This window comes from Mercenaria mercenaria, chromosome 17 (assembly GCF_021730395.1).
Source record: "Mercenaria mercenaria strain notata chromosome 17, MADL_Memer_1, whole genome shotgun sequence".
Lineage (NCBI taxonomy): Eukaryota > Metazoa > Mollusca > Bivalvia > Venerida > Veneridae > Mercenaria > Mercenaria mercenaria.
In genome coordinates this window covers 56,318,109-56,331,606 of record NC_069377.1, presented here as the reverse complement: position 1 = coordinate 56,331,606, position 13,498 = coordinate 56,318,109, and the positions used below count along the sequence as shown (strand labels likewise).

The 13,498-nt window shown below is 36.1% G+C and overlaps 1 protein-coding gene across 1 annotated transcript in view; it reads left to right on the top strand.

The window, feature by feature from the left end:
• The first annotated feature begins 6,908 nt into the window (after window positions 1-6,908).
• The window catches only part of LOC128550097 (X-ray repair cross-complementing protein 5-like), a 33,372-nt gene continuing 26,782 nt past the window's right edge, over window positions 6,909-13,498 (top strand). The window contains exons 1-6 of the mRNA XM_053528255.1: window positions 6,909-7,018; window positions 10,025-10,113; window positions 10,325-10,435; window positions 11,448-11,522; window positions 11,895-11,942; window positions 13,404-13,458. Coding sequence (XP_053384230.1) covers window positions 10,045-10,113; window positions 10,325-10,435; window positions 11,448-11,522; window positions 11,895-11,942; window positions 13,404-13,458 — 358 coding nt within the window. The 5' untranslated portion in view covers window positions 6,909-7,018; window positions 10,025-10,044. The remainder of the gene's footprint in view (window positions 7,019-10,024; window positions 10,114-10,324; window positions 10,436-11,447; window positions 11,523-11,894; window positions 11,943-13,403; window positions 13,459-13,498) is intronic.

Here is a 13,498-nt window from a genome sequence, read left to right as displayed (position 1 = left end):
ACAGCCAGAGTAGCCAGAAACCAACCCTGACACTAACCCTAACCCTAACCCTGGCTACTCTGGCTAAGTTCATACACATCATTTGACAACCCTTTTGGAAGCAGTTTTCAGATGAGAGTCCTGTTAGAAAGAATCATCTTGTAGAATAAGACACAACTGTTTAAAAGTCATAATGCACATCTGATTTTGTTTTAATACCTAGTTTTAAAACTGCGACCATGTTTATAAAACTATATTTTGACCAGATATCATGTAAGTTAGGTTAAAAATATGCTATATATGGAATGTTAAGGTTTTTCTACTGTTTGATTATGGATAACTCAGTTTGGAACTTGACCTAGATTATGTATTAAGAAAGTTGTGGCCAAGTCAAATGTACGAGAGACTGAAAATGCAGAATGTAAATGGGGATTTTTTTCTATGATTTGACCTACTGACATACTTTTTACTATAGACATCCCAGTTCCAAAAGAAGCAGATTTTTTTTCAAATATTCTGACCATGTTTATTGTAGATCACACTGAAAATGTCGCCTCTGTTTCTTTAACGGGTTTGCTGAAATTTTTAGCCGCTTTGAAGACAGTAGCAGCGGTGGTTGTCATGGCCGTGGCCGTTGTCATGGTTGTGGTTACATGAAAGAATGCTGTTTTACAGGAGTTTGGACATGATGGTCTTATTCAATTTCTATTGCTGAACGTTTGCTATGGTAGGAGAACATCTTCGTGTAAAAAAGTTACAAGGACTGAAGTCAAACAGGAAAGACTGTCTGACACACTCGAGAACCGCTTCCGCCCATACTGCAGTCCGGAGTGTTTGGCTTAGCACATGTATATATAAACAAAAATGACTGCGATTATAAAAGTCTTGTCATTAAAAAAGTCAAAATAATGAAAACAGACATAAAAATGTACAAAAGGGGCAACACTAGATCTATTAAGTCATAGAATATTCCACTCTTAAGATGCTTCATGAGGTAACAGATAATTGAAAACAAAGAGGCATAACTTTGAAAAGTTTAAAAGTACAACAGTGTTATGGGACATGCGATCCATTTGGCGTATCATTAAGGTGAATTAGTATGTGCTGTTTCTATCCATTCCCATAAGTGATTACTGAGATACCAGCCTATACACACAAAAAAAAAACTTTACTAAATGCATCTAAGTGGGAAAAGGGGCATACCTTTGTAAAAATGCAAAATAGAGATATGAAACCGGTGCACTTATGTCAGATCACCACAGTGAACAGGTCTGTGAAGTTCTGTCCATTCCCATTAGTGGATGCTTACGTAAAAGCCTACATATAAATCGGGACGCAGACGCCGGCGAACGAATGAGTGCAGTAGCTCTATCTATTCTTCGAATATAGCCGAGCTAAAACAAAGAAGTAACTGACACAAACATCCGCGCTTCAACATGTGCACTGTGCAATGCTTTCTTTTTCCGCTTTCATTTCTCTGGCTGCATGACGCCTGTGCGTATTTTGAAAATGAACTTAAAGGTGCAATGAAAATAATGACTTACATAGCGGGGAAATGATTATTCAAGGCCCACCGTTCAAGTAAATCCAATAATTTTTGCTCAAAGTTTGTTTTATTCTTTCACATTAAGTAATACAGAGATGTCGTTGTAAACGTTACGCTCATTGTTGGCGTACATTAGCGTAACTGACGTTATCGTCGTTTTTAGCCGTTTAGACGTTACAGGGATTAATCATGTCGTTTCGATATTTAAGGAAATAAATGATATAGGTGTACATATAATATTTATTCAATCAAATTATTTATCAGACAGTGAATTATATTGCGGTGTTCAGATACAATTGTAATACATATACATATATTTAGTTTTCAAACGTAACGTCGACGTTACATTAATTTCACGGCTGTGACATCTCGGCTAGATTTTGCAATTTTCATGTGTTAAATTTAATTCATATTCAACGTAAGACTTATGCATATCAATTTGCAGACAATTGTATGTACTTTCAGACTGTAGTCGCTGTTTTGTAAACAAATACATATTTCTTTATATATATGAACGCAGTCACCTTTGAATATTGACGTCACGTCATTTCACAACGTAAGACTGTGGGGGAAAACATAAAATTTTGATTTTGAACTTCCATTTAGTTTTCATTTGAAACTTTAATATTATGTTATTGATAAATAAATACATACGCATGTAATACCGGGTACAGTTTTTCACCGGTTAAAAAGAGCTTTATATATATATTTTTTTTTTTTTTTTTTTTTTTTTTTTTTTTTTTTTTTTTGATTAAACTTACTCAAACTTGATTCTACATTTTCTTTTCAAGAAAGATATTTCTTGGGAGGTCAGCCTTCTGGTTACGGTATTAATAATAATATTTTTGATAAGTATACATGCATTAGGGTAGATAAACTGCCGATGGTCCAAATTTAGGTGAGACAGAGCCTAACCCTTTAGTTTATGATAATTTATTTTAGCTCGACTGTGATGAGAGCTTAAAGCTTATTTGAACCACTCTCGAGTCCGCTTCCTTGAGAAACCAGGCCTTTCATCAGTTCAATGCTTTTCCTTCATTAAATTCTTCGATCACTGACTGATGAGATTGGTAGTTGGAGCTTGCCACTTGAAACTGGTGTAACCTGGTGGAAATCTATGTCTTTTCCGCAAGGTGTTTGAAGTTAGATACATACTGCTATTGATGTTGGTACTTCATAAATCAATTGTCAGATAAGACGTGACATCATGCCATTATAATACACCCATTGATACTTCAAACTTTCCTGACAAACCCTTCTTGTCCATCTATTTCAGTCCAGTATTCTTTACTCTTAAGTGGGTGATATCGTCTGTGTCCAAATCACTTGCTAAGACATTTGTTTGGGTTTTCGCCAATACCTCGCATTGTCTCACCTTGCATGTATTATAGGATATCATTAAAATGTTTTCCCTATCGAACCGTTTGAATTCATTAATGCCCATGTCACTACCTTGTCAACAACTGTCTGTATCCACCTGATTTGGACATGGGGCTCAATGACGATGTATAGTGATGTCATCCATGACGCTTCTATTTGATGACATTCGAATTTCTATGTCTTAATCTAAAATCCGTATCCGAAGTTTTAGGTTCTGTCGTCTCCGTTTCAACCGCCTTCAGGACCAAGTTTATACCTAGCACAAATAAGAGGATAAAGATGGTACACCTGTTGATGATTCTACTCTTGACAATAATTTATTTAGTAGTGAACTGTAACATAATGTGAGAAACAGGTCCATAGACTATTGGAAGACTCAACAACACTACTGTTTGGTCTGTTTTGTTGAAATGTGCCACTCTAATGAGCTGTGTTGTCGCAAGTTCTGCTTATGCTTACGGCACTCTGAAAATCCAGGGATACATCTCTTCTGACCGAGGTGTTGATGTAGTTATTACCAGTCTCAAATATATAGCACTTGGCCTCAGTAGAGAATATCTTGTCTTCAACATTCAGTTGAGAGATTATGTAGAACTGATCTATAATTCTAGAATATGAATTTTCTCTTTTGGGGCCAGGATGGACAGAGGTTTTTAAATAAAACGTTAACATTAATTTTGAACACTTTTTCTGACTGAGGCCCGATGGGGATAGCCGAATTCGGAGCTCTATGTATAGATCTAGCTCTACTATATACTGGAATACAGGCAGGGATAGGGGTTCATTGGGTCCCCCATGAGAAATTTAGAAGTTTTACAAGTCAAATGGTACATTTTCAAGGACATTTTGACAGTTTAGATGTTGGCAAAACTGATCACGCTTTATTTGTTTAGAAGGGTGCGAATGAGTGGTCAACTATTTGAGCGAGCTAACGTTTACTCTACTACCATACAACAAACCATAACTCACTTGGTCCCTAAATCACTATATTTTACAGAATCCATATGGGAAAATTAGACCCATCGATTTTTCACACGAGTGAAAATATTTTATATAGCGCAAAGAAGGAGCCCTTTACTTTATTTAAATTCATGGAAAAAGTATTATAGGTATTTTAGCTTTGCAAACGATGTGATAATATTCAATGCATTGTCTTTCTTATGAACATTTTATTTTAAAAATGAATTTAAAAGAAAATAGTCTTTTTTGCGTATACTTTATGTCTGTCTATCTACAATTAGAAATATAGTAAAATATGGATAATTTGCTGAAATTTCTTCTGTTTAACAAAGAATAAATAAATTCTTATGTGTGCTTAAAGACCTTTGCAAACGACTTAGTAATCTATATTCATTTAGCTATTGTTTCATACTAATTTCAGTTTTCTAGGTGAAGAAGAAAATGGTCTTTTTTAAGCATTTTGCAGATGAGTATGGGTTTTTTTTCCTTATCGGAAAGACTCGAACATTCTCGTATGTTTCCGTCAATTCTTACGAAATTTAAGCTCCTTAGCGGTAAAGACTGATATCTTCTCACCCGCTAAACAGCACACATGTACGGATTTATAAATTAGTGGACGCTCTATAATATGATTTGTTTACTGCCAATAGTCAATTTTAAACAGCTTGAGGATCGAAGTTCAAAATTTAAAAAAGAAACGTTGAAATTTTAGGCGGCATATTTTGGGCAAGTTAGAAGTAGAAAATCAAAATTCAGATTTTGAAAGGATGATGTTGAATTTCGCTTACATTGAATTTCGCACAGACTAGGAAATCGAAATTAAAATAAAAAGAATTCGTCGAATTTCGAGGCAGAATTGAAATTAGATCCAGCAGGATGACCGAAATTCAAATATTTTGAGGGGAGCGGTCGTCCAGTGAATAATGTGTCGGCCGCTCAACCCAGGGGTCGTGGGTTCGAGCATCCGTGAGAGGGGTCACGACCATGACTTCTCATATGACACCAGTACTGGGTTTTCCCGGAAGCTGGCTGTTTAAAAGATAGTTTAACATTTAATACCAGTTTCAAATTCGATTGGTTTGAAAATTCGAGCATGCTTGAAATATAATACCGAGAATAATCTATTTCGATTTTTAACAAGGAGCTGTGTTCAATAAACGCTTGATGCCCCCGGTGGCATCCTTGTCGATACAAAGCAACCTAAGTTCAAAACGAGGTCAAGTTCAAGGTCAAGGTCAAACTGAGGTCAGGTGATGTCTGAAGATGAGGAATAGTCACAGGTTACATCTGCATTAGTATCAAGTCATTCTATTAAGGGGTATTGATGCTAGACGAAACGGTCCCATTTGGTTAACCTTGTACGGATGGATGGACGGACGAACGGACGGACGGACAGGACAATCACTATATGCCTCCCACATCAGTACATGCCGGGGCATAAAAACTTGAATTTCGATATATCCGATCTTGCACGATTTTTAATCTTTGAACTTTGAGCAGATTGCAGTTTCAGTATTATACTGAAATTCAGCTTTTCAAAATTTGAAGTAAGATTTTCGAGATGGCTCGACACTAACTGCTTGCTCGATATTTGACTTTTTCATTTCAATATCAATCTTGAAACAGGCTGTTCATTCAATACGAGATCGAAATTTGGCTTTTGGAATATTACAAATTTCGATCATTGAGCTGGCCCAAAATTAAAAGCTATTTTGAAATTTGACGTTTTTCAATCTTCAGGTGTAGCTTAGGATCAAAATTCGATAAGTTAGGAAGTTGAATTTCGATCTTGAGCTGGCATAAAATTCTAAGCTATTTGGACACCGCTCACGACATAATAATAAATGTGCAGTTATTTGATTACATAAAAACTACTTAAAATCTTTATTTCATAATCATGAACATCAAAGAAAGTATTATAAAAGCGAGTTTCCATCTGATTGTAAACAAGAAGAAACTACTTTTGGAAAGTCATTGTTTGGTTTTATAATAATGTATTTGTTGCGAATACCGTTATAAATGGTATTCTGATTAAACCACCAACAGCCATTTAGATTTCTATTTTCTAATCTATCTTTGCAATCACTGTAAATTAAACTTAACAATATCCCTAAATCCATACGATCAAAACTATTAATGTAACGGTACATTGGCGAAGAAGGGTTAGACATCGGCCTGAAATACGGAGTAGGCCGAAAACTAGCGAACAGTCTCGGCAGCCGATTTACCTGGCCAAACGTATTATCGGCTTTTGTTGTGATTTTCACGATGGGTCTAATTTTCCCATATGCATCTCCGCGGTTTGTATGATTTGAGCATTCCTTTATTTCTTTAACATTATGAGGTTACAATACAAACACATTCTATACTCGACAATGAGATATATACAGTGAACTACAACGAAGTTTGAATGAATTTGAATGAATGATTTACAAAATGGGGTTGTTTCATCGTATCAGATTTAGATAATAGGACAAGATTTTTCATGAAAACATTACTGGAAGAAAACTTTTAGTACCCAGCTAAAAGAAAAACCTACATCTGTGCGGATTTGGTCGAGGTCGAGAGGGCTAAGATGCTTTCCTACGGAGGTGAAGGCCCCGGGTTCGATTCCGGGCTACTCCCATATTGCAGTCGGTGTGCTCTTGGGCAAGGCACTTTAACACGATTGATTGCATCAGTCGACCCAGCTGTAAATGGGTACCAGCAAATTGCTGGGGGTAAGGTATAATTGGTTTTAACTGTTCTTAAAATAGGGTCGCTCAAAAGCTCTACAGAGCCTATGTTTCATTGTGTCGCAAAGCGACTGTATTTAGAATAGAATAGAATAGAATAGGCCTATATACTTACGGTATAAAATCACTTTTATGCACCAATTTTGGCCACTTTCGGACATACAGTTTTGGTGTCAACCAAAGAAATTGTGATGTTCTTTTAAACAGTTCGCTTCCCTGGTTTTTTTTTTGTTGTTGTTTTTCTTTTTTTTTTTTTTTGTGATGACGTTTTATGTCTAGGACGCCCCACCATAGTTAGCCAATTGGCGTAATCGCTCCTCCGTAGTTTTGCATGCCATCTCGTTCATTGGACGCTTATAGAGCGCGCAACTAAAAATTTGCATAATTTGCAGATTTTTAAGATTTAAGGTTAATTCAGGTACATAAACTTCTTTTGATTCTTTTCATCCACTAAAATTAAAGATATGAAACCGAAGCCAGTTTCAACGTTGCATGACATTAACAGGTGTTTTCATTTTAGGCACTTTTGTATAAATCATATGTTTTCGCGAGCAACAAAAATTGTTTGGATTTTTTTCAGCTGTTTAAGTCTTGTTTCATTATTATAACAGGTGCATAATAAGCCACTTCGAATTTAGTTGAGGAATATATTTCCAGGTGGTCGAACTATGATGAATAAATTTTTGCAAACAGCAACTGTCTCTTTGGAAGAAACACTTTTGTCTCCGTTCTTTTAGTTTTACATATATTGATATATGGTACCATCAGCACAACTAAGAGAAATTAAAAACTTATGTCAATATTTGACAATGTTACTGAAGATATCAAACTCTTCAGCCAAAGCAACAGAATAAATAACATGCATCGCTGTAGTGGCGTTCGTACACTCAAAGAATTATAAAATGCATTTATTTTTGGAAGTGTCTAGGGGTACGGATCCGTACCTCTAGACAAGCCTGTTAGAGGTTTTCTAGGGGTATGGACCTCATTTTTCTAGAGATTTAGGGTTATTTACATCTTAAATTTTGTTCAAAATGAAATAACAAATAAGACTTAACCATTGTTCACTTGAAACTTGGATTTAATTTTAAATGATTTACAGATACCAGCATTCACCCGATTGTTTATCTTCTCTTTCAAAACCTAAATAACCGAGGAACTACATCTACATCTACATCTTTCACCCAACCGTCGATTTCCGACTATCACTGGGCGGTCAAACTCCAAATGAATACACAGTTCCGTGATAACAGATTGAGTGAATCGATCTAACCATTGAATAAATTATAATATTTGAAATTCAGCAGAAAAAATAGGCATAATAATATGAAACTATTTATTTTGTAATTTAACAAGATATAATGATAATCGGCATGGAACTGATTGTTTATTAAAATAAGCAATAGCCGACATTAAGTAAAAGAAACTTTATGAAAACGTCCCTTATATTTCGTAACGGCTACCAAATGTGTGAAAACATAAATACCCTAAGGGTTAATTATCATTAAAAATAGTTTTTTTCACAACATTATTTAACAGTATTTTTAAATACTTTTTCTAAATCTTTTTATCTTTTTTCTGCCAGTTCGAATCCTCGTGATTTATTTGGTGTTCCTCGGTTATTTACGTTTCGAAGGAAATTGTAACAAATCGGATGAACTTTGTTATCTGTAAACCATTTAGATCCAAATTTAAGGTGAATGCTGATGAAGTTTTATTTGTTATTTCATTTTCAATAAAATTTGAAATGTAAATGACCCTTAATCTCTAGAAAAATGGAAGTCCGTACCCCTAGAAAACCCCTAACAGTCTTGTCTAGAGGTACGGATCCGATCCGTACCCCTAGACACTTCCTTTATTTTGATAGCTCTTTGGTACACTGCATCATTGTCCTTTGCTGACAGTCACATATCATTCAAGTTGAGATGATTAGAGAAGAGCTGCAAGGTTCATCAAAAATGAAATAACAAACATGCTCAAATATACTCATAGGGTATAAACTGAACCCCAGTAGGACACACTTTTGCCCAGGCACATCATTCCCAGATGGAGTAACTCAGTCTGAGTATACTAAATAAAACACAATCTTGTTCAGATGTTATTAATCCAGTCTCCAGGTCGATCCTCCTTATGACAACCATTATCTTTGAGAATTGACAACAGTTGAACCAGATTTCCTTCAGCATATCTACTTATCAGTGTGGCTGCCACAGAATGCCATAAAGTTTGTGCTGGAGGGCTTTATTGTTGTTGTAGTTATGAGGTTATTATACTGGACTGGCAATATTGGCATACTAGGAGAGTTATTGGCCCAAGGGCTTTATAAATACCAGTCTAGTATGCCAATATTGCCTTAATGCACAACAGCCCTGTTTCATAACCTTTTTGTTGCATATGTTCCTCTGCACTGTTAAAAGTTGAAAATAGATTAAAATAATTTAATGTTGCACAGCGTCATTAAATGTTTATATAATGCTTGGGAACTTCAACATTGTCTGATGACACTGATGTCATTTCCTTTCGAATGTTTGTTATAAATTCATGCATTCTAGGGCCATAGTTTCTTGTTTCAACGTTATTCAAACCGTGCTAGAAGAGGATGCTAGCGAAATTTTGTTAATATACCATGCATTCTTTTGTAAAATGAATATAAGTTGATCCTGTCAAAGGAAGTATAAAATCTGGATGTTTTGTGCAGCCAGAAGTGTGCCTGATATGGCTGGAAATGTGCCATATATCGATATCAGGCACACCAGCTTACAGGAACACTAGTATCGTCCTCATGCTGCTCATATACGCTTAAATTCAGTGCAATTTTGTTACTATATTTAGTAACATGTGCAATAAAAAAACATTATTATATTCTAAATGCCAAACTTGGTTTTATCATTGTTGTCTTAAATTAGCTGCGTACAAGAGAGACTTTTAGATGAAATAGTCATCCTTGACAGCTTAGTGCACATTAAATTTCACAGTATTTCTATACAGTCATGCATATACTTTTCTAGCAGAATTTAGGAACAGTTTAATTGATGATTGCAGCAGAATTTAGATGATGTTTAGTTGCTGTAACGCAAGTCAAAAAATGATGTGTTGTAATGAACTTTGAGTAAAAACTTTGTTAAAATTTTAGGACAGGGATATAAATGACAATTCAACTATTTGTGAATTGTAAAAAATGTGATTTCATAGAACCAGTAATTAATAGAATACGACTCCGAGGCAATTTGTTTAAAGACAATTACTACCTTTAATAGTAGTCAAAATTTAAAAAATGCAAAACTATTGCATCATTTCTATGCTATTCTCTGCATTCAATGTAGGTAGTGTTGGCAGCACATACCATACAGATTTGGTACCAAAATCTGAAAAACTGTCCCTGTAATGATAATTTTACTGTCAGATGGTTTTTCCTAAATTGTAGGTTGTAGTTGTCTGTTGACCATGGCCTTTGAATTTGGTTTCCAGAGATTTGGTGATGAAGAGGAAGAAGATGAGGAATTTGGGCAACAAGTTAGTGTATATTATATAGTTTAGGTTGATTGTAGAATACGTTCTTACAAATTCATTTTCTGCCCAAGAAGTGCTATTTGTAATTTACACACAAGTATTTGCACATGAATGCATTTTAGTTAAAATCTTTATGAAGGTATTTAAACATACATTTGTAAGTTGTGACAGTGATTACTGAATGAATGTTTTAATTAACTTTTATTATTGTCAGTTTGCTGGTGGTATGAGAGATGGACTGATCATGCTTGTTGATTGCACAAAACCAATGTTTGATGTTGACGATGAGGATGAAGATGAAAGTTTATTTCAGCGCTGTATCAGGGTAAAATGTTTAGATATCATTTGATTAGGATTTAGGGATTTTCACAGTTTTACTTGTTTGTGCAATGCACCATTCATTCTGAATGCAGATGGTCCTGTTATTTTTGTAATTTACAAAAGTTTTATTAATTGATATAAATGCTTGGAATTCATTCATCTTCATAGTTTGTCAGAAGTGTCAAGACAAGAAGCATAAGTTTATCATTCTGGTATAAAAATGCAGAAAGTAAACCTATATCAGCCCTTAAACACATAGTTCAAAAGAAAATGACGTCATGGTGATCTGACAACCTGACGTTTCTGGAAGATTTTGTGACACTGATCAAAATGAGCCGTGCCATGGGAAAACCAACATAGTGGGTATGCGACCAGCATGGATCCAGACCAGCCTGCGCATCCGCGCAGTCTGGTCAGGATCCATGCTGTTCGCTAATAGTTTCTCCAATTCCAATAGGCTTTAAAAGCGAACAGCATGGAGCCTGACCAGACTGCGCGGATGCGCAGGCTGGTCTGGATTCATGCTGGTCGCATACCCACTATGTTGGTTTTCTCATGGCACGGCTCAAATAATGTTCATGTTTTAGCTTTTTTACACATTTTTATGATGGAGTAGCATTAACACGTTTGTTTTATGTTAAAGTGTCTGCGGAATCCGTTGGGATTGTAAAGATTTTGTAACAGTAAAAACATGCTTTACGTCATTAGAGACCACATTTTTGTTTATAATTGAGCCGTGCCATGAGAAAACCAACATAGTGGGTGTGCGACCAGCATGGATCCAGACCAGCCTGCGCATCCGCGCAGTCTGGTCAGGCTCCATGCTGTTCGCTTTTAAAGCCTATTGGAATTGGAGAAACTGTTAGCGAACAGCATGGATCCTGACCAGACTGCGCGGATGCGCAGGCTGGTCTGGATCCATGCTGGTCGCACACCCACTATGTTGGTTTTCCAATGGCACGGCTCATATTTATTTGCTGCAGTAACAAGTGTACATGCTTTCTTTGCTGTTTCAGTGTTGCAAGACAACTCTACAAAATAAGATTATAAGCAGTGAGAAAGACTTGATTGGAGTGGTATTCTTTGGAACAGTATGTATCATGTTTGATGTATATTGTTTTGTCTGCTGTGTGCAACATCATAAAATGCTTCATCTGATGTAAAAATTATATTCATTTTTAATTATAGAAGTACATTTACAGTTTTACAGTTTTTAATTTAAATACTTGAAAATCTTTTACCTTTAGTGACAAAATTTCACTGTTCTCAGTAGGGCATGATTGACTGTTCATGGGGATATGAATTCATGGATTTCTTATTTTGAAGATAAAAGGAGAGAGCTGCCTAACTACCTGTAAAATTCAAATATTTTCATTCAACTGTCAAGTTAGATATCTGGGTGTGGAGTTTGCACTGTGAATGCTTTTCTTTACTAAAACTTTCATTTGATTTTTTTTTTGCAGGAGAAGTCAAAAAACCCAAATGATTTCAAACACATTTATATATACCAGGTATGTTTTATATATTTGAAATGTTAGACATATGTCTCATACTGTTTTTGCCCTGTCTGTCCGTCCGTCCATACGTCACACTTCATTTCCGATCAATGACTGAAGAACCATTTGACCTGGAACCTTCAAACTTCATAGGATGGTAGGGCTGCTAGAGTAGACGACCCCTATTGTTTTTGGGGTCACTCCATCAAAGGTCAAGGTCACAGGGGCCTGAACATTGAAAACCATTTCCGATCAATAACTTGAGAACCACTTGACCCAGAATGTTGAAACTTCATAGGATGATTGGTCATGCAGAGTAGATGACCACTATCGATTTTGGGGTCACTCTGTTAAAGGTCACAGGGGCCTGAACATGGAAAACTGTTTCCGATCAATAACTTGAGAACCACTTGACCCAGAATGTTAAAACTTCATAGGATGATTGGACATGCAGAATAAAGGACCTCTATTGATTTTTGGGTCACTCTTTTAAAGGTCAAGGTCACAGGGGCCTGAACTCAGGTCAGTAACTTGAGAACCATTTGACCCAGAATGTTGAAACTTAATAGGATGATTGGTCATGCAGAGTAGATGACCTGTATCGATTTTGGGGTCACTCTGTTAAAGGTCAAGGTCACAGGGGCCTGAACATGGAAAACCATTTCCGATCAATAACTTGAGAACCACTTGACCCAGAATATTGGACATGCCAAGTAGATGATCCCTATTGCAGCCAACCATCAATGTCTCTTTGACTTTCACTCCTGTCCCCTATTGACTTCTTGCCTACACGACTATGCATTGGGGGAGATATGCGCTTTTTTACAAAAGCATCTTCTAGTTTTTTTAAGAATATGTAAGACAGATTGATAGCAACAAAGCTAAGAACGCAAAATCTGCTGTTCAACATAAAGTATCTTTTAAACGCTAGTGCAAATTTTTCTTATGAACTTTTGTCTGAAATAACTGTATATAATGGAAAAATGTTCAGTTGCTTCAAGTACTGTGCTGTGGGAAAGGTACATTTTGTAAGTGCCCGCCTGCTTAGCTCAGTAGGTAGAGCGTGGGTCTATGGATCGCGGGGTCGTGAGTTCGATCCTCCGGCGGGGCGTATGTTCTCTGTGACTATTTGATAAAGGACATTGTGTCTGAAATCATTAGTCCTCCACCTCTGATTCATGTTGGGAAGTTGGCAGTTACTTGCGGAGAACAGGTTTGTACTGGTACAGAATCCAGGAACACAGGTTACGTTAACTGCCCTCCGTTATATGACTGAAATACTGTTGAAAAACGGCGTTAAACCCAAAACAAACAATTTTGTTAAAGTATGAATATGAACTTTTGAAGAAGCGTTTGTAAGCTTTAGTTATATTTTTTGTTATAGTGAAAATTCTGATTATTTGGCAAGAATCACATATACCCATTTTTATAAGGAAAAATACACGTGAGCAAGGTTTGATTATAAACTATTTTCAGGAACTTGACCAGCCGGGTGCCCCAAGGATCCTTGAACTTGAAGAAATGTGTGAAGGTTTGTAATGTTACTTCTGTGTGTATCATTTTTTCGATTT